The sequence below is a fragment of the Carcharodon carcharias genome, chromosome 2 (assembly GCF_017639515.1).
Source record: "Carcharodon carcharias isolate sCarCar2 chromosome 2, sCarCar2.pri, whole genome shotgun sequence".
In the NCBI taxonomy this organism is placed as follows: domain Eukaryota; kingdom Metazoa; phylum Chordata; class Chondrichthyes; order Lamniformes; family Lamnidae; genus Carcharodon; species Carcharodon carcharias.
Window position 1 is genome coordinate 56,472,569 of NC_054468.1, and position 22,187 is coordinate 56,494,755.

At 43.2% G+C, this 22,187-nt stretch overlaps 1 protein-coding gene across 1 annotated transcript in view; it reads right to left on the reverse strand.

The window, feature by feature from the left end:
* Positions 1-22,187, reverse strand: part of veph1 (ventricular zone expressed PH domain-containing 1) — a 244,254-nt gene that overhangs the window by 125,813 nt on the left and 96,254 nt on the right. The window contains exon 6 of the mRNA XM_041178084.1: positions 15,078-15,298. Within this exon, the coding sequence (XP_041034018.1) occupies positions 15,078-15,298 (221 nt within the window). The remainder of the gene's footprint in view (positions 1-15,077; positions 15,299-22,187) is intronic.

Below are 22,187 nucleotides of genomic sequence, written 5' to 3' on the forward strand. Positions count from 1 at the left end.
AAAAACCCAGTACTACAGCAGTACTACAAACAGAGCAAGCACCTCACAATCATTGATGATCTGCTGGTTTTTAATGACACAAAGTCATTCTAAGAACGCTTTGACTTGAAATTCTCCAAAATTTCATCAAGGTCACTTAGGGAAATTGTTGAGCAAGAGCTGGCAATCAGTAAGGTGGTCAGGTATTACTGAAAGACTAAGTTTGAATTGCCTTACCTATGCAATGAATAGACAAGAGCAAAGAAAATTATCGTCACCCTCCACTTTTCTATCAAGGCCATGGGAGTGCCTGGGAATGGATTCATTTGACTTTAAAGGCAAGGTAATTTCTTATTGCCAATGATTACCAATCCAGATGGATTGAAGTGAACAGATTGCACAACATCACAGTGGAAACAGTCATTCAATCATTGCAGAGAAACTGTGCAACACATAGCATCCCAAACTATGCAAGTGCAGTGTCGGACAGTGGTCCACAATTTGCTAATGAATTATTCCAGAACTTTGCGAAGGAATATGGATTCATCCTGACTAGTTCACCTTGGTATCCTCAAGTGAATGAAGAAGCTGAAAGGAGTTGGGACCAAGTCAAGCCATAACTTGATGAAGAAGAATGAAGTTCTTAACTTTTAGACCTTCTTAGTTACTAAATTTCACTGCTACAAAATGGGTTCTTACCATCGGAGCAGTTAACGGAAAGACAACTGAGAATACAACTTCCAGCTCTGAGACAGAAACTAGAGCCAAATAGCACCTCAAATAACCATGAGAGAGTTAAAAAGCTGAGAAGGAACAGAGACATAAACAAGTTTGTAACTTCAACTTCAGGCACAGAGCATGAGACTTATCAGTGCTGCAGCCGAGGAAGGGAGCATGGAAACAAGACCAACAGAAAAAAGGCAGAAGAGGAGAAAGAGCTACACAGTCGAGATCTTATAGGATTGAGACAGACCCCAGAAATATAAGGAGAAACCGCAGTGCCTTAACATCCTTGGAAAGAAAGCCAAAAGTAACTTGGGCCTGGATTTTCTGTACCCACCGGCATCAGGCATGTTCGGTGGCATGAGTGGACAATGTGGCACAATCGGTTTCAAAACAGTGTGAAAACAATTTGCGGTCGTCCATTCAGCTCGCCAATGGCGGGAACCTCATTATAATACATCAACATATCATTATTAGGCCAGCCGGCTGGAAACGTCGTTCCTCCCCCACCGCCCCCGGCTGGGAGATGTAAGAGAATGTATATAGTTGGGATAAAGACTTGGGGATAGATGTATTATAAAGGGTTAACATCAGAAGCACCTGATACTGATATAACTATGATATGATGACACATGACTAAGTAACAGTGAGTGAGATGCCAGTGAATGTGTGATTGGCTTGAGTGTGTGAGTCTAGAGTGATGAGATCATTACCATACCTTGGCTGCATGGATGATCACCACTGCCACCACCTCCTGAGCCTGGTTGGTCACGCTGCTGCCCATCCTGCAGCCAAAGCGGGTGCAGAGGACATCGCACCAGACCTCCATGGTGTCAAAAAGGCATTCCAAAGAAGTGTCATTAAACCTGGGGGCTGCAGTCATTTGCCTTTTGTGAACATTTTCCCTGCAGTAGTCCTGGGCTGGAAGCACTGAGATATGTGTGTATGGACTTTAAATATAGTGCCCAACTTAATGAAGTAGCAAGGTGGTGGCGTGGCAGGTAAATGAGAGCCCGCCTGTCATGGAAATGGTGTGTTTCCTGAGAATGCATAACTAATGTGGAGGCTTTGGGATGATACGACATGAAAACCCACCATTGTAAAACATCGTTTTATCTGCCCGCTACCACACCACTTTAGTGCATATCTGGGACAATTCCACCCTTGGGCTTACTATTCATATCTGGACAGAGATAAGGAACAAAAAAAAGATAAAGGACCACAACCACTGAAGAGAAGAATACTCATATCAAACAAAGAGACAGTGCAGAATATCCTCAATCTCAGAATGAGATCAGAACCAGGTCAGGGAAATTGGTCAAGGCATTTCAGAGACCTGTGAAGTCTGAGGGAAATGTAGGAGGATGTATATAGTTGGGATAAAGACTTGGGGATAGATGCAGTGTAAAGGGTTAACATCAGAAGCACCTAATACTGATATAACTATGATGTGATGACACATGACTAAGTAACAGAGATCTGGAGAGAGAAGTCCAACTTCATGCAGAGTTCCTAAGATGTACATAGAGCTGTAAATAAATAATGATGGTTTTAGCAAACTACAGTCTTGAGTAGCTTACTTAGGGCAAGTAGACAAACCCCAAAGAGCCCTATCTAGATTCCGAACACATGACAAAACATGCAGAAATCAAGTCGAGGCATCGGAGAGAGTGCACAAACCTTCAAATACCTCATCTACCCAACTCTTCAAGCATCATCTGCCTACAGAGTCACAGATCAAGCAATGGACTTATCAGCCATCTCAGAACCCATTGAATCGGAGTGGAAACAACTCATTCTTGTCCTGAGGGACTGCCAAAGAAGATGACATGGGTGCCATTAATACCCTAAACAATGGAGAATCCCATTAATTGAAAATTAAGTCAATACAGTTTTGTGCATTTACCAGTTGTCTATGGAGAAACGATGAAGTTGCTAACTTTGCAACAATGCATTATTTATTTCACTGCAAATTGGCTGATATCCATGATGTCCCATGTAGAAACCTGGAATGGGCACAAGGAATAAAAGTTCAGTGTTGAAGTAATCGAAATATATTTCAGTTTTGGCTGCAGGTCAGATAGGAACATTGGAAATAGGAGCAGGAGAAGACCATTCAGCCCCTTGAGCTGCTCTGCCATTCAACTAGATCTTGGCTGATCTTTTTCCTTGATGCCATATTCCTGCATTATCCCTATATCCCTTGATGTCTTCATTATCTGGAAATCTTTTGATCTCTGTCTTGAACACACTCAATGTTGGACCCTCCACAACCATCTGGGGTAGAGAATTCCCATTTTCTGAGTGAAGAAATTCCTCCTCATTTTAGTCCTAAATGGCATATCCCTTATTCTGAGATGATGCCCCTTGGTTCTAGAGACCCAACCAGGGAAAATATCCTTCCTGCATCCACCCTGTTGAGCCTGTAACAGCTTTGTATGTTTCAATTAATTCACCTCTCATCCCTCTATACTCTAGGGAATAAAGGTCCGGTTTTCTCAAACTCTCCTCATAGGACAATCCTGCCATTCCAGAAATCAGTCTGGTGAACCTTTGTTGCACTTCCCCTAAGGCAAGTATATCTTTCCTTAGGTAAGGAGATAAAAACTGTATACAATACTCCAGATGCGATCTCACCAAAGTTCTATACAATTGCAGAAAGACATATTACTCCTGTACTCAAATCCTTTTGCAATAAAGGCCAACACACCATTTACCTTCCTAATTATTTGCTGCACCTGCATGTTAGCTTTCAGTGACTCAATGTTTTTCAAACTCAGGGCACTCCTGGACCTCGCTCCTTGACGATAAGTGCTATAGGCCTGGTTCATCAGGGCTTTATTTAATCTGCTTCCCTGTCTGCGTTTCTTCTCAGGTCTGCCACTCTCCGCCTCTCACCCCAAAGGTAAGTGCCCATGCAATATAACTTTATGATACACTAAAGTTTATCAGAAAGACTAAACAAATCCTGATCCTCAGAAAAATCCCAAAGCAGGCACAGGGTGGGAATAGAGGCAGATGGATACTGAGGCAGGAACGTTAGAAGACTCATCTCGGCACATTGGGACATTAGCACAGTTCTATAGATGTGTGAGGCCTCCTAACCCTTACCCCACAGCCTCCATGCCCCCATATAACCTCCATGGCCCCTCCATACACCCTTACCCCCTTCATCTTCCCCATATATTACAATGCCCCCTGCATACCACCTCACTCCCACTCAACCAGTATCCACTATGTACAGAGCTTATGAGCCCTATTATAACATTGGGAAGTCTTGGAGATGCTCATATAACTGTCAAAATAAACAGTCATCTAAAAATCACTTCAAAAATCCAGTATTCAAGTAGGGTTTTGAACTTACCTGTAAAAAGGTTCCAGACCAGGGTCCCCCCATGGTTCATGACGCCTCTGAGCTGGTGTGAACCTGTCTCCTTCAGAAGCCAGCTCAACTCAATCAAAATTACTGGGGGTCTGAAATGCCCAGCCAGCAATGGACAGATGGATGCGGGCTTGTGACCTGCACCCTTATCCCACACTGCTGAAAATTTCAGGCAACAGGAATGGGGTGGGAATCCCAGAAACGTCCCATTTGCCATTTTAAAGCCTGTCTGATGCAGGTTTGCCCTTGTTGGGATGGGAAAATCTGGCCATAAGCCCATAAAATTCTGCCCAATGTCTCCTTATGTGGCTCATTGTCAAATTTAGTTTGACAATGCTTCCGTGATATTTCACTAACAAGTTGTTGTTTTTTGCAAAGACTAATTAGTTGCAGTTTGTGTTTGTGAAGGAAACATTGATAGGGCATAGAACCACCTATTGGTGAATGCTTAGTAACATTTTTGAGGAGATTGGCTGCTATTTTTATCATCTGTTCATCTGGTACTTTTCTACACCCAGTTACTCAACTGCTTTAACTTATTATTTGTATGGTTACTCAAGCATATAGTTCCTCAATTTCATCCATTTTGGACAAGTTTGTATCAATCCTTCAAATGTAGGACCTTGAATCATGCAAGTGGGATTTATGACTTCACTGCTGCTTTGATTGTTACTCATGACGTGCATGCAGGATATCAAATTCTGCAAAGGCTGGCAATACTTAAAAAGATATTTCTCCCCTCTGCCCCCTGCCACCATCACACCACATCCCCCCCCCACCACACCCCCATCCCCACCGCCTCCACCCACCTGCCTCCCCCCTCCCCATTAACATTTACAATTTTGTCAGGTCTGTTTAGAACTAAAGACTTCAAAGTGATGTCTGTGAGACAGAACTGACTGCACCCTTAGCCACACTGTTCCAGTATAGCTACAACATTGGCATCTACTTGACAAAGTGAAAAATTGTCCAGGTATATCCTGGTCACAAGAAGCAGGACAAATTTAATCTGACCAATTACCGTTCCATCAGTCTACTCTCAATCATCAGGAAAGTGGTTGAAGGTGTCATTGACAGTGCTATCAACCGGCACTTACTTAACAATAAACCAAGCATCAGCACGCAGGTTAAGTTCTGGTAGGGTCACTTGGCTCGAGACCTGGGGCAGATATTTTGTGCCCGCTGGTGCCGGATGTGCTCAGCAGCATGAGCGAACAATATGGCGAGAAGGCCAGGAATCGATTTCACAATGTTGTGAAGCTAGTTTGCAATCGTTCGCTCGTGTTCCCCGCCATCGGACGTCAGGAACATCATTGTAATAAATCTGCATATCATTAAAAGGCCAGCCCACTGGAATCATCCCCACCCGCCCCTGGATCGTCTGCCCATGTCGGCATGATTGCACGTCGGTGCAGTACACGTCTTGACAAGTGTGACGTGCAGATGTCAGGACTTACCGCCAGGGCCTTGTTCAAATCACGGGCATCCGAGGAGCAGAAGATGCTGGAGCCCAACAGCAACGGCACATTGGAGGAATGTCCATGACATGCTGGTGGATTCTCATGGGCATGGCTCTGCCGCACAGCAGCCCATGGAAGTTGGAAAGTCACCGTTGTGGGTCTGCTCACAACCGATGATGCTCAAGGGAGTGGAGAGGAAAGTCTAGCTGTGTTTGGGAGAGAAAGGTCTACCGTGGGATGGGAGAGGAAGGTCTAGGATCATCTGGGGGAGGAAGAGGTGTCAGGCTGGGGTGAGGTTGGGAGGTGGGAATGAAGATGTCAGGATTGGGTGAGGTTGGGAGGGGGCAATGAAGATGCCAGGATGGGATGAGGTTGCGAATGGGGAGATGAAGATGTCAGGCGGGGGTGTGGTTGGCAGGGAGAGAATTAAGGTGTCATGGGGAGAGTTGGGATGGGGCACAGGGCATGGGGGAGAAGAGGTTAATAGGGGAGAAGATGCCAAATGGGGAGGTATACGTAAGGGGGTTGGAAGATGTAAGGGAAGGAGTCTGGGGGAGGAAGTAGCATGGGTGGAGGAAGAAGTAAGGGTGTCTGAAGGAGTCAGGAAGGGGGAAGGAGTAATGCTGGAGGAAGAAGTAAGGCTGGAGGAAAGGATCAGAAGAGAAGGGAAGGACTAAGAGTGGTGGAAGAAGTAAGGGTGCCTGAAGGAGTCAAGAGGGGGGAAGGGCTTAGCAGGGGGCAGTCAGTGGAGGGGTAAGATGAAGGGGGGGGCGTGGGGGTAGGACAAAGTGAGGGAGGGTGGGGGGAGTCCAGCGGTGGGTGGAGGAGGAGTTCCAAGGGGGCAAGGGGCTCCAAGGGGGAAAGGGGTCTAGAGGGGAGGGATGTCCAGTGAACATGTAAGGGAGGGCTTTGATGGGTCCATGACTGCCATGACTAAGGAGCAAACTAAGGGTGGGCATGGAACAAAGGAATGGTGAGAATGACTGAGGCAGAGTGAGGCGGTAGGGTGGGAGGGTGAGGGTTCAATGGTAGAGGTAGAAGGGATGGTAAGAGTGGTCGGTGGTGACTGGGAGACAGACACGGACACTGGGAAGGAGGAGGTTGGGGAAATGACTGTGGATGGAGTGGGGTTTTCGGGAAGGAAGGGAACGTGCACGTTCACTTGGACATCACTGAAAGAAAAGGGTTGTGGCTGGTAGATCACAGACGGGAGGTGGAAGGTGATGACGGGGGTGTCAACAGTGATGGGGGAGAGGAAAAGATGGGGGGGGCCACACAAAAAGCTGAATCATGACCATATCATCCAAATCGAAAGTGAAACGACAGTCATGGTGGGCGAGAGCAGGTGCTGCATGGGAGTATTATCATTGGGTGGGCAGAGATGCAGCTCAGCTCAGATGGACAACTGAAATCGAATCCCAGCAGGCAGTACTGAAAATGTTCAGCACAGTGAGTTCAGTGTGACTTGGGAAGGATCCGTGTGCGTGAGAGATCACATGCAAAAGGCCGGAAAGGCCCTGCCAGACACACATTTCCCCCCACCAGAATCACTCATTGGCCAGCTGTTCCCTCTACAGTGATAGAGGACGAGGTTGAGGGGCTCACAGGCAAAGCAGACTCAGAGGAAAAGGGCAGCCTCTGAGATTACTGAGTGGTGTCCAGCTGATGCTCCTCCTCCCTTGGGGTGCCCGGGTTCCCCGGCCTGACTCCTTGAGAGGAAGGGGCATCGGGAGGGACATGGAGATGCCTCGTTTCCCTCTCGCATTGCTACTGCAGGAACTCACCCATAGCTCGCACGACGGAGTGCAGGTCTGTAAACATCTCCACTTTCTGCTGGACCAGGGTGGCCATGCTGTCCACCATCCTCCCCATGGAGACCTCCATACACACACATGTAGGCAACACTTCATCAGTGAGCAAGTGGACGCTCTCCTCTGACCTGCATGCTACCCTGTTGCGGGCTTCCAACAGCTCTGTTTGATGTTCCCATGCCTTCTGCTGACTCTCCACAATGAGTTGGAAGGCCAAATCCAGAGGCTCGTCATCTGAATCGAACCTGATAGATTCCTCTTGCACAGCAGTCCTTCGGATGCCAGGGAGCTCGGCCGAACCTGCCTCCTACTGCTGCGGACGTGTGTCCCGTGTGGTGACCATCAGGTTGTGAACCCAAGCCTGCTCTAGATCTAGGTCCCACCAAGGTGTGTGTCTCTGTGCTGGTGGAGGGTGTGGGTAAGCGCTGTGATGGGTTTTCCAGGCTGCTTATTTTCAGCTCTTCAATGGAGGAGGTGTCTTCTTGGCTGGAGGTGAGGATGTGGATGGAGCTGAGGGACTGGCTGGCTGAAGGTGTCAGTCACTTGGCAGAGCTCCCTGTGAAGCAAAGTAGAGATGATTAGACAGCAGAGTCAAAAGCAGCAGAGAGAGCACTCACAGTTGTGTTGAGAGAGGGATGATGTGGTGCAGGATCCTCATGAGGTTGTTCGCTGCCAACCTCACTGTCGCTGCAAGCACGATCCTTACCAACCAGTGTGATAATATGCTCCTCAAGGTAAGTGAGGGGCCTGTCATGAAGCTATTAATGTATATAATATTATTGGAAAATATTTTTCTTTTAAAATAGATGTTTAGTCTCTGGTTGTGTTTTAACTGGATTAAAGCCATCTAGTCTGGGTGCTTCGATGTGTTTTGAGATGTAAGCAGAGAGGTAAAGTGCATTTGCATTTTTTGAATAGAGCATTCAAGAAGTGAGGTGAATTCTGGCACCTAATGAGCAGAGACCAAGCAATATGTTCATATTGCTAATAAAACCCCTATGAAAGGGGTTTTATTGTTAGAAGCAGCTAGTGATACAGTCAGAATTTACATTCAATGAGCTGTGCTGGGTATAACTTCAGCAGTTTTGTGTGTGCAGGGCAGAGGCAACGTGAAATCAAAAACAGCTGTAAGCCTCCAACTGTCTCCACAAGAACAAAAGTGAAAAAAGCCTCATTTTGAATTTGTAAGCTGAAAATGCTTTTCCTGCTATCTGGTTAAGTCTACGGGTTGCTGTTGCCTTAATGGAGGTTAGTTTAGGAATTTGTTAAAAGTTATGATCATAGTAATTTGTAGCCATGTGTATATATTTAACTTATGTAAATTAATAAAATGTTCAGCTTAATATAAAACCTCTTGAGAACTGATGTTATGATTCTTGAATTTATTGTTGCATCTCAAACATAACACTTAAAACTATAGGTTATGACAGTTGTTTAAAGTTTCCCTCTGGGATTTTTAAATAACTTCACTTTACCAACTACACGGTCATAATAGGGCCTAATGTGGGCCACTCCACCCCTGGTCATACCACCAGCTGCGTGAGCAGTTTCTCCTGCATAGAAACAGATGGAGAGAGTGTGAGCAGGACACATGGCATTGTGTGGAATGTTTGTGTGATGAGCGGAGCCGTGGAAAGGATGAGGACGCGAGCTCCAGAGGATATGAGCCTGATGGAGATGTGAGGGTGTGGGTGAGAGTTAGTGGTGTTGTCCTTTGAGGTGTGAGATCCCTGTGTATGTGTGATGGGTTTGTAAGTGTGTGAGTTGAGAGTGATAAGAAGGGCGAGTTACCCTGGTTGAATTGATGAGACCATTCATCCTGTGGTGGCACTGGATGGCTGTCCTCTTTTGCAGGGCATCGGTACTGACCACTGCTGCCACCACCTCCCCTGCTGGATGGGTGATGCAGCTGCCCCTCCTGCGGCCAGAGCAAGGGTAGAGAACATCACAGCCTCCACGGAGTCCAAAAGGCACTCGAGGGACGTGTCATTAAAGTTGGGGGGGGGGGGGGGGGGGGGGGGGGGGGGGGGGGGGGGTTGCCGTCTTTTTGCCTTTCAGGGCCATCCTGTTTTCCATGCAGCAGTACTGGGATGGGAGCACTGAGAGGTGTAAGCATGGTTCAGATAAGGCATCCAGTGTGATGAAGTGCTGAGGTGATGGTGTGGTGGCCAAATAAGATCCCGCCCACCATTGAAATGGCAGGTTTCCTGGGAATGCATAATTAACGTAGCAGGTTTGGATGACATGGTGCGAGAGGCCACCATTGCAGCCGGCAAGTAAAACGTCGTTTTACATGCCCACTCTTGCACTTAGTCCAAATCTGGAATGATTCTGTCCCTCATCACGGTCTTGGTCCAAACATGGACAAAAGAGAAGAATCAAAAGGTTTGGTGAGACTGACTACCCTTGATATCAAGGAAGCATTTGAATAGCATGGCTTCAAAGAGCCAGAGTAAAATTGAAGTTAATGGGACTCCAATCCCATTGGAGTCACACTAGCACAAAGGAAAGTGGTTGTGAGAGGCCAATCATCTCAATCCATAGGACATCACTGCAGGAGTTCCTCAGGGTAGTGTCCTAGGCCCAAACATCTTCAGCTGCTTCATCAAGCAGTACCACTGGCAATTTCACAGATACTGAAACAGCCCATGTTCATATGCAACAAAGTCTGGACAATATTCAGGCTTGGGCTGATAAATGGAAAGTGACATCTGCCAAACAAGAGCCAGGGAATGACCATCTCCAACAAGAGAGAATCTAACCATCACCCTTTGACATTCAATGGCACTTCCATCACTGAGTCTCCCATTATCCACATTATGGGGGTTAACATTGATCAGAAGTTTAACTGGACCAGCCATATAAATACTGTGGCTACAATAGCAGGTCAGAGGCTGGGAATTCTGCAGCGAATAATTCACCTTCTGAACCCCAAAAGCCTGTCCACTATCTACAAGGCACAAGTAATGAGTCTGATGGAATACTCTCTACTTACGTGGATGAATGCAGCTCCAGTAAGACTCAAGAAGCTTGACACCATTCAGGACAAATTAGTCAGCTTGACTGCCATGTTAAATATTCACTCCCTCCACCAGCAGTCTTAGTGTGTACCATCTATAAGATGCACTCTGCAGCAATTTGCCAGGCCTTTTTCAAAAGTACCTTCCAAACCCATGACCTCTATTAATCAGAACAGGGGCAGCAGACGCATGGGAACACCATCAACTGCACGTATCCCTCCAAGTCACACACCATCCTGACTTGTAACTACAATTTCTTCACTGAAGCTAGATCAAAAACCTAGAACCCTCACTCCAATTACAAAAAAAAGTTAAAAGTTTCAATCAGAACCTGCACTGCAATTAGTCGATAAGCATTAGTTTATCACAGAATTAATTTTAAACTGCTGTTTCTTTTCAAGTGGCATGAAACCTTACAAACAGGAATTGATCTTCAGGTCATTCAGAATTTGAATGAACACCCCAGAACAAGCCATTAAATTTGGTGAGCAAATTCAGAATAATAAAAAAAAATGGTCTTTGGCCATATTAAGAGATTCTCATCAAAGCAAAGCACTTAGAGCAATACTCCCCAAGCAACTAGTCATTCATTGCATTTAGCTTTCTCACAGTTTTTGTAATTTATTTCAGCTGTCCTTGTTGGCTAGCTGAACCACTGTATAAGTGCATAATGCACAGCTTGCTGCTATATGTTAGCTTTTTGGGCATTTAACATAGGATGAGCAAGTGTTATCAATAGCTAAGGGCTTTTATGGACAAATAATAGGTTGTCCTGGCACACTCTGAACCATACATAGATAGTGTTTCTAAAACACAAGTTAAAAACAATGCTTCAATTCTAGTTAGCTCAGTAAATCATATTTAGCTGCTTAAAAACCAGCAGGCCAATATTCGGTACACATGTCTGATCACTATGGATCAAAAAAAATCCTTGAATGATATAACTAAAGTTAACCAGCCCATTACACCAATCAATCTACTAGACATTCCTAACACTTCTGCACCTTGTCAATTGCAATGTACACTACACCATAGACAAAAGCACAACTGTTACTTGATTCTTTGAGGTGCATACCAAAGCTTTGCTGAACAAAAGCCCAAGGGATATTTAGAAAACATATAAATAGGGCCTGTAAGTTAAAATGAGTATGGGTCAGCAGTTTATTGTAGAGTAAGTGCCACTGGATAGTACTATGTGATGGCCCATGTGCTTTTGGAGGATAAAAACTATATAAACAAGCATGTCACAGCATAAAAGTTACGAGGTTCAATTTACAAATGAGTTATATTTTTAGCATCCCCACCAGGTGTGAGTCATGCATCTGTTAAATACAAAAGCTGCTTTTCAGAAACAAAAACATTGCAGAAGTTTTTTTTGTTAATTTAGGTTTCCTGTTGTATAAACCGGAATGTTGCCATAACATTACATTCAAAGGTCCTGTGAATCATTACTTTGCTGACCTGGATATCTGTCAATTCAGACCTCAGATGTGTAGTTGACACATAAATAAATAAGCTTGGAGAATAAATCTATGTTAAGCAGGGAAAAAGGTATATTTTGGATATGCCCGAGAGTAGCGAGATTTTGCTGTGGAGCTTTTTTTTGTACTTTATGTTAAATGCAAATATAACATCAATACTATAAACTTTAATTAATTTCACGACTTCACCGGCAGAATTTTTCACATGGCGGGCGGGCTTGGCAGGAGCAGACAGGGCGGGCTCGGAGTCAGTCACCGCCCGCGATTAGCTCCACGCCGCCATTTTACGCGGGCGGGCCAAGTAAGGCCAGCCCAGCGTAAGATGCGACTGGTAGCGCTCAGCACTATCTGCGCAGATGGGGCAGGGGGGGAGGGTGAGTCAGGGCCAGTGCTCTTTCTCGCATGCATGCTAAAGGGTGCTCCAATCTCCCTGAGGCATGGAGCTGTCTCAGTGAGATTGAATCGAAATTAAAATAATTAAATAAAGGATTTATAAAGTTATGTAAACATTCCCCTCATGTAACTGTATCACATGAGATGGGACATGTTTTTATATAACGGGAAATTTTAAAATTTATTTAATAAAAGCTTTAGGAAACCTCACCCCACTCATGGATGAGGTTTCCTAAAATACGCGAAGGCCGCTTGGCTTTTTCGCCTGCCCGCCAATCTTAAGGTGGACGGGCAGCATTACTAATAACATGAATTACTTTCTTAATGGCCTTCATAGGCCGCTTACATATTGGCGGGTGCACAGCCAACTGCGGCGCATGCCTGCCAATCGAAATATCACGGGACTGCGCGATGACATCGGGACACACGCCTGTTATCAGCGCCATTTTACGCATCAGCGTGTTGGGCCCACCCCCACATGCCCCATGCTGCTGCAAAGTACAATGGCAGATTATCCAAAATGATCTCATTCTGTTGTGATTCTGTACATTATTTATATCAAGCTATGAAATGAGCTTATTTCTACTGAAAACTTGTGGTTTCATGCTGCTGGCACTACCAAACAGGATTCTCTACTTTTTTTTATCCTCTGTAAGGAGTATGAGCAATAATAATAACATTCACTTGAATGTTACTTACTTAGATAACTATAGCCACTACAGTTTTAAATCATACTTATTCCCTCAGGTTGCTCTTTATCTACACAAAGCTAGAATGGGATTTTTCCTGTTTAAAATGGGAGTATCCTCATCTGTCTGGGAACCTGAGTGTTTCTAATGGAATATAAAGTTGCAGAGAATCCATACTGCTAATGAATACATTTCTCCTAAAAAATTAATGAGCATCGATCTTAAGTGGGTCTTATTGTGCTATGCCGCTAGATCTTATATTTATTTATGAATTAATAATGATACAAATCAATAAAGCTTAGAACATAAAATAAAAAAAAATCAGTATTTCTTCATTTCTAGAAATATAGAGGTAAATTATCAACTTGCTGCCTGGGCATAGCACTCATGTTGCGGATTGGCCTCCATTAACCAAGTCATCAGATTTTTATTTCCATTGATTTCAGAAGGCAAATTAAAAATCTATCCCATAATCTTTGGGAGGTGGGGGGGGGGGAACAGAATTCCACCATTGCTGCAGTAGCATATTAGAGAATTTATTTTTCACTTTACAAAGAATTACATAGAATATGGAGCACAGAAACAGACAATTCAGCCTAACCAGTCCACACCAGCATTTATACTTTACTCATGCCTCATCCCGTCCTTCTTCTTCATATGCTTATCTAACTTCCCCTTAAATGTACCAATGCTATTCACCTCAGCTACTCCCTATGGTAGCTAGTACTACATTTTCAACACTCTGGGTAATGGGTCTCTTCTGAATTCCTTATTTGATTTTTTGGTAACTGTCTTATATGGATGGCCTTTAGCTTTGTCCTTCCCAATTGGAAACACACTCCAAGAAAATATCTCAGAATTTTAAAGACCTTTATTCTGTCACCTATTAGCGTTCTCTTTTCACGAGAAAAGAGACACAGCCAGTTTCTTTTTTACTGGTAGATATAATCTTCCAAACTGGTATCAGCCTTGCAATTTAATTTAACAAAATTATCTATCCTCAGTTGAATACTTTATTCACTTAAATATTATAATAGTTCATGGATTTTCTTTGCAATAGACTGAAACTAATTTTCAAATAGGAATCCCACTGAGGGAGCTCAAATAATGCAATAGATTCTCAGGAGCAAAACTGAATTGTATTTTTTTACCTTCTGTACTTTAGAATGAAACTATTATCCTACGCACCCTCATGTGGCTATATTTTTGTTGTCTGCCTTAGTTGTTACAATAGACATCAATGGCTACAGTTGATGCACAATAAAGGATTATCAACTGAAATAATGACTGTAAATTTACTGATTTATAATCGATTGTGATCACCAGGAACAATCTATATATAACAAAACCAAAACATTAATTTTGAAGAATAAATTGTGCCATAATTTGCTGTGGCAGGACATCTAACATCTCTCTGTAGATAGTATTACCATCACACAATTAACTGTAAATTTTTCCTGTGGTAAATTGCTGAAAGTATGAGTTGATAATGACGCAGCAAGGGAAACTACACCTGGAACCTGAGTGAACAGGGCAAGCAACTGTGCATTCCCCTTAACCAATCAGATTGAAGGATTTAATGTAAAATCAGGTACAGGGAGAGAAATAAAGAGAGGGAAAGGAAGATTAGATTAAGAGAGAGAAAATGGGCAAAAATGATTTCTTAATTTTAAATTAAATCTATCAGCAAGAAAAAGCTGAAAGAATGAGACTACACATTTATAGTAGTTTATAGTGAGGTTGACTGGCAGTAATTAACATTTATCACATTGTTAAAAGGATACTTAGACATAAGTGGACAAGTCATCTTTCTGTGGTAAGGTTAGTTTGCATCCATCACGCAAATGCTGCAATTTCACTCCTTTCAATCCATTTCAATGATGAGGCAGACATTGAGATGCCATTTTAATGAAGCTAATGGTGGACGGGTGTAGCTTTGACAGCAACTTTTAGATTTCCTTATTTAACCACTGCTCCTGACCACATAAATAACACAGAGTGTCATTAGCCTCACCGTTATGTTGACAGCACATTATGGCCCATTATTGTACAACTATATTCTTAACAAAGACACCTGGAACAAACAAGCAGATATACAAACACACAGACACAGGTATTATTTGTGAGACTATAAGTTACCTCACTGTTGTAGTAATGTCTTTTTCAAGATGTTTGACAAGAAGTTTGGCAATTGCAGTGAAGCTGTTACTCATGCAATATATGTCTTTGCTCTGAGCTCCTAAAATGTTGCCAAATGTGTCAGTGATGTTTTTAATCTCTAGAAGCAGGATATGATGAAAACAGTGTTCCATATTTGCCAGCTGGGTCACCAGATAAACCAGGCAGCTCCTTGCCTTTTCCTAAGGAAAATCATAGATATGATTTGTCATTGGAACAACTAGGTTACACTATTATTGCCAAATAAGTATTACCAAAAATCAATCTAAGAAAGCAATGAAGGTCTGGCTAATATTTTCTGAATTTCATGTATAATTTGCTGCAGAGAAATGGAGATTGATGTACGTAAACCTCTTAGCTCCAGGTTTAATTCACAGTCTGTGCTGAACTATTCTACCTCAGCAGAGGCACCACAATTGGCACAACCCTATATGGTTAAGGAGGGGAATAATGAATCAACCAGAATGATATCAATGGTTTGGTTGAGTAGGAAGAACAGTGGCAAATAGAATTCAATCTGGAAAAGTGTGAGGTAATGGCATTTGGGGAGGGCAAATAAAGCAAGGGAATATTCAATAAATGGGAGGGTATTGAGTGGGGTTGAGGAAGTGAGAGACCTTGGAGTGCATGTCCACAGGGCCCTGAAGGTGGCAGGAGAGGTGGATAAGATGGTAAAGAAAGCACATGGAACGCTTTACTTTATTGGATGAGGTATTGAATACAACAGCAGGGATGTAATGATGGAACAGTATAAAACACTGGTTAGGCCACAGCAGGAATTGTGTGTGCAGTTCTGGTAACCACATTACAGGAAGGACATAATTGCTCTGGAGAGAGTACAGAGAAGATTTACAAGAATGTTGCCATTGAAAATTGTAGCTATGAGGAAAGATTGATTGGGCTAGAGTTGTTTTCCTTTGTGGAGGCTGAGGGGACACCTAACTGAGGTGTACAAAACTATGAAGGGCCTAGATAGGATTGACGGTAAAGACTTGTTCCCCTTAGCTGGGGTTTCAATTATCAGGGAGCATAGATTTAAGTGATTGGTAGAAGGATTAGAGGGGACATGAGGAAAATAATTTTCATGCAGAGGGTGCCTGGATCTGCATCTGAAGTGCTGTAACCTGTAAGGCTACAGACATTTGCTGGAAAGTGGGATTAAAATGAGCAGCTAGTCTATTGTTCATCTTTTGCTGGCCAGCACAAACATGATGGGCTGAATGGCCTCTTTCTGTGCCGTACCTTTTCTATGGTTCTACTGTTGATTAATACACAATCACCTAGAAGAGCAGAATGACGTTCAATAGGACCAAGATAAATTTTAAAAAGGATAAAAGGAATCTCAGGTTGAATTTAATGTTTAAATCCAAGATAACACAACAATGTACTGGAATAATAAATAGCCGTACATAATAGTTGAACGTTTTCAGAAAAGTGAAATGAAGAAAAGATTCTTGTATCATTACTTAAAGCTCATGAAGCAGCTATTAAGAAAGCCTTTCAGATCTTAGAATGTATCTCAAAGTACTTGGATAAGAATTGAAATAGACTGCAGTATTTTAGATTGTGGGGCATTGGCAGAATGCAGGAGTTTATTAAATCAGGCGGGGGGGGGTCATTAGATTTCAAAGGTTCATTAGATTGTGTGGATACTGAAGGTTCTAGGAATGGAGGCAAACTGTGACAGCGGGTTTGCTTGAGGGGTAGTAAGTGGGGTGGGGGGGGGCAGTATTTCTGCTTCTCCTGCACCACAAGCAGTGTTTAAAAAACACATGCCTGTTGCTGCCTGAAGGGTGTATCTGCTACATCGCACCTGTGGCAGGTGGTGAGGGAACCAACAAGGGGAAAAAACATACTAGACCTGGTCCTCACCAATCTACCTGTCACAGCTGCATCTATCCATGACAGTACAGGTACGAGCGACCACTTCACAGCCCTCGAGAAGACAAAGTCCCGTTTTCACACTGAGCATAACCTCCATGATGTCGTGTGGCACTACCACCATACTAAATGGGATAGATTCAGAACAGATCTAGAAGCTCAAAATTAGGCATCCATGAGGCAGCAGCAGAATTATATTCCGCCACAATCTGTAACTACACAGCCTGGCATATCCCTTACTCTATCATTACCATCAAGCCAAGGGATCAACCCTGGTTCAATGAAGAGTGCAGGAGGGCATGGCAGGAGCAGCACTAGGCATAGCTAAATATGAGATGTCAACCTGGTGAATCTACACATAGGATGACTTGCATGCCAAACAGCGGAAGCAGTATGCAATAGAGCTAAGTGATCCCAAAACCAACAAACAAGACCTAAGTTCTGCAGTCTTGCCACAATCAATCATAAATGGTGGTGGACAATTAAACAACTAACAGGAGAAAAGCTCCACCAATATTCCTATCTTCAATGATGGGGGAGCCCAGCACATCTGGGCAAAAAAGAGGGATGAAGCATTTGCCACCATCTTCAGCTAGAAGTGCCGAGTGGCTGATCCATTCCAGCCTCTTTCTGAGGTCCCCAGATTCACAGATGCCAATCTTCAGCTGATTTGATTCACTTCACGTGACATCAAGAAACAGCTGAAGGCACTGGATACTGCAAAGGATACGACAACGTCCTAGCAATAGTACTGAAGATTATTGTGCTCCAGAACCAGCCATGCCCCTGGCCAAGCAGTTCCAGTACTGCTACAACACTGGCATCTACCCAGCAATGTGGAAAATTGCCCAGGTAGGTCCTGCCCACAAAGGGCAGGACAAATTCAGCCCAACCAATTACCACCCCAACAGTCTACTCTCGATCTTCAGTAAAGTGATGGAAGGTTTAGTCAACAATGATATCATGAGCACTTACACAACAATAACCTGCCACTGATGCTCAGTTTGGGTTCGGCCAAAGCCGCTCGACTCTTAACCTCATTATATCTTGGTCTAAACATAGACAAAAATGCTGAGTGACTGCCCTTGACATTTGGGCGGCATTTGATCGAGAATGGCATTAAGGAGCCCTGGCAAAATTGAAGTCAATGGGAATCAGGGGGAAAACGCTCCATTGGTTGTCATACCTAGCACAAAGGAAGATGGTTGTGGCTGTTGGAGGTCAGTCACCTCAGTCTCAGGACATCACTGCAGGAGTTCCTCAGGGTAGTGTCCTAGGCCCAACCATCTTCAACTGCTTCATCAATGACCTTCCTTCCATCATAATGTCAGAATTGGGGGTCTTTGCTGATAATTGCACCATGTTTGGTAGCATTTACAACTCTCAGATATTGAAGCGGCTCTTGTCCATATGCTGCAAAACTTTGGTCAACATTCAGGCTTGGGCTGATAAGTGACATTTGCGCCACATAAGCGCCAGGCAACAACCATCTCCAACAAGATAAATTCTATTTCTCCTTGACATTCAATGGCATTACCACTACTGAATCACCCAGCTATCAACATTCTGGGGTTACCATTGATCAGAAACTGAACTGGACCAACCATATAAATTCTGTGGCTACAAGAGCAGGTCCAAGGCTAGGGATTCTGAGGCGAGTAACTCACCTCCTGTCTCCCTGAAGCCTATCCACCAACTACAAGGCACAAGTCAGGAGTGTCTGGATAAGTGCAGCTCCATCAACACTCAAGTAGCTCAACACCATCCAAGGCAAAGCAGCCTGCTTGATCAGCATCCCTTTCACTACATTAAACATTCACTTCCTCCACCACTGATGCACAGTGGCAGTAATGTGTACCATCTATAAGCTGCACTGCAGCAATTCAGCAATGCTCCTTCGACAGCACCTTCCAAACCCTCGATCTCTAACCACTAGAAGGACAAGGGAAACAGATGCATAGGAACTTCACCACATGCACATTCCCCTCCAGACCACACACCATCCTGACTTGGAACTATATCGAGATTCCTTCACTATTGTAGTGTCAAAATTCTGGAACTCCCTTCCCAAAAGCACCAGATGGACTGCAGTGATTCAAGAAGGCAGCTCACCACCACCTTCTCAAGAGCATTTAGGGATGGGCAACAAATACTGCCCTAGCCAGCAACAACCACATTGCATAAAAGAATAAAAAAACTTAACTGCAAAGGCAATAACTTTAAAATCTTTACTCTGCTAACTACAGAATCCCTCCAAATTTGCACGGTTACACGTTCTGTCTAATATTTTTCCAAGTGGAAAAATGATATATACAATCAAAATGATACCCTAAATAATCTGCAAAAATTTGGTTTAACCTCCAACTGAAAATTTCAAATACATAATGTATTGCCTTGTTTTAAAGGACATAAATGTGCGCTGTACACTTTCTTGGATTAAGATCAACTAAAAATACTAAAAAATGTTCAAGGAAAATCAAAAGCATATATTTCAGCTGATACTATGTTCCAGTACAACTGCTGGGTTGCTGCTTGAGTAAGAACATAAAACTGAATAATATGCAAGGGGACAAAGTTGAACATTCAAACAAAGCAAAAAAATGCAATAATTAACTGTACGTTATTTCTTGATATACCTGCTTTAATAGTGCTGCGATGTTTTAATCAGCATGTGTTGACATGGACAACAGTATACATGTATACATCGACAGACACAGTTATGGGCTGGGATTATCCACAACCTAGCAAGGAGGAGAAGGCAGGATCAGAAGCAGGTGTCACTGGTGCCTCCGCTTTGATGCCCTGTTCCCAACAGAGTCTTGAGACAGTTGGCCAATTAATAGATGTAATGGCCGATCATTCACTATCTGAGGCCAACGGTGGGGAGTGGCTGCATCCAGGGTACCATACACATCTTCCTGAGATGTGGGATGAGATCTGAGAGCACTAAGATGGAGCAGTGCCTGAGGCACTTCCAGCAAAGAGGTAGGAACACTCAAAGACAGGCTTGAAGACTGGAATGATTCAAGAGGTTGGGTGACAGAAGAACTGAGGACTATGCACAGTCAAAGATGGATTTGGGAGCACTAGGTTAGGGTTGCGGATTCTACAAGCATAGGGGAATGCTTTGTGAGATTGAAGTGTGGAACCAGTGGAAATGGCTCGGGCATAGGAGGAGTCAAATGAAGTGGTGCGTGAAAGCACTGGGATAATTTTACTGTAGGGAGATTGGTCTGTGGGACCACTGAAGGGGGTGCATGGGGAACTAAGAGGTGATGGTACCTGGAAGCACTGAGAAAGCCTAGTGGTGCTGAGCATATCTTATTTCCCAATGTACATTCAGGGTTGACTGAATCAACATACCAACTGAATTACTAAATCGCTCAACAAGGCAATACATGCTTTATATATTACCTCCAAAATGAAATAAGAAAGCAGAGCAAATGATAAAAACTTAAGTGGCTGCCTGTATAACTTCATTCTAAAGCAGCAATTTACATCCCTTGTTGATTACTATATTTAAGTTTCTACAAACCACCATCTGGAAGCAACACATGAACCCGCATGCCCAGAGTAAGTGAAGTGTTAATCCAGCCCCTTAACCCACTAGGTCAAAGGTCTGAAAGATGCAGAGAAGCATAAATAGGTAACACAAAGTAGCACTGCATAGTTTTCATTGAAAAGAATACCATTTTCCAACTGAATTCAGCAATATTTTTCTAAGGATTAATTTATACTGTTGAAGAGTTTCTGCTCTGCATCAATACTGCAAAGACACTGAAGCTCTAAGTTAGGGTCCAGTCTGACTCTGGAGAGAAGTATAGTGAGAATTTTTGGAGGAAGTAGTTTTGCAGTTCTTAGGGGTCATATCAAATTGAAGTCTAACTTCAGCTCAGTGTCAAACTAGCTTTCAAAATGCTCAGCTGGTCCACTGGACTCTCCAAATGCATAAACCTATCTGGAGTTGATTTAAGTGTTGACAATGTGGATGTTCTTACTTGCACTCTAAACATTTCAGAAAGATCAAAATACGAGTGCAGATTAAGGAAGCCATATGACTCAGCGAACCCATTCTTTCACAGAAACAAGCAGTCCCACTTTTAAAGTATTCAAATGCCTCTTAAATAGTGTCAGAGATTTTACTTTGCTACCCTACTCAAGAGACCATTCCAGCCATTAATCATTCTTTGTACACGGAGTCTTCCACTACATCAGTCCTGAATGTACATTTTACTAGTTTGTATTTATAACCCCTTGTCCTACAGTCTTGGCTTATTTTGAAATAGTGTTCCACATGATTTTGCCCATTGTCATGACCACATAAAAGATGTTTCCTTAAAGTGGTCCATGAGCTAAGAATGTGTGTTTGTGCTTATATAGCCCTCTTTTAATTTGAGTGGTTCAATTTAAAAAATAGCCCAGCAAACAAACCTTAGTCTTAAACAAGATAAAGATTAGTTTATTACAAAACCTACTGCTGAAAGTTACGTAGGTAAAAGTGATTAAGTTAACATCTAAAATGCAGATATAAAGATTGAAAGCAGATAAGGATAAAAAGATACCTAAAGATGAGATTTCAAATCAGTCTCTGTGGAATATCATTGCGGGCATGTTGCATGAGTTCCTACTTTCCGAAGTGAGGGAGCTGAAACATAAGGTTTGGTTTAGCAGCAGTGATGGCTTCTGCAGTCGACTATTTGGAAAATTGCACTTTCAGGTGCACTCAGCAATTCAGCAGTTTTTGGGAGAGAGAGGTTTCATATTCCTCACTAATACTGCGGTTATGGCAGTTGCAGATTGCCTGGACTCTTTCGGCAGAATATCAGTTGATCTCTTAATCCCTTCCTGTTTGTCCTCCCTTGGCCAAAAAGCCTCTCTGAAGCTGTTTATTAGAGTTGTTCCTGGAGTTCTGCTGCCAAAATGGCCACAATGAGTTTCTACTTATCCTTGTGGAAATATGAATTGAATTTCAAATGTCTTTCACATGTCTGGATATATCTCTCTGCAATCCATTTGGAGCCTTCTAGAGCTTGACCACATTACAGTTCAATAAGGTCAGGTGACTTTTGGCAGCCATCTTTAAAGCTCCATGTGTCCATTTGAAAGGAAGGCTAGCGATGTTTTTACAAAATCTATAATATCACAACTACATATTTGTAACACTATTTAGTATCTTAAATATCTCTTCTT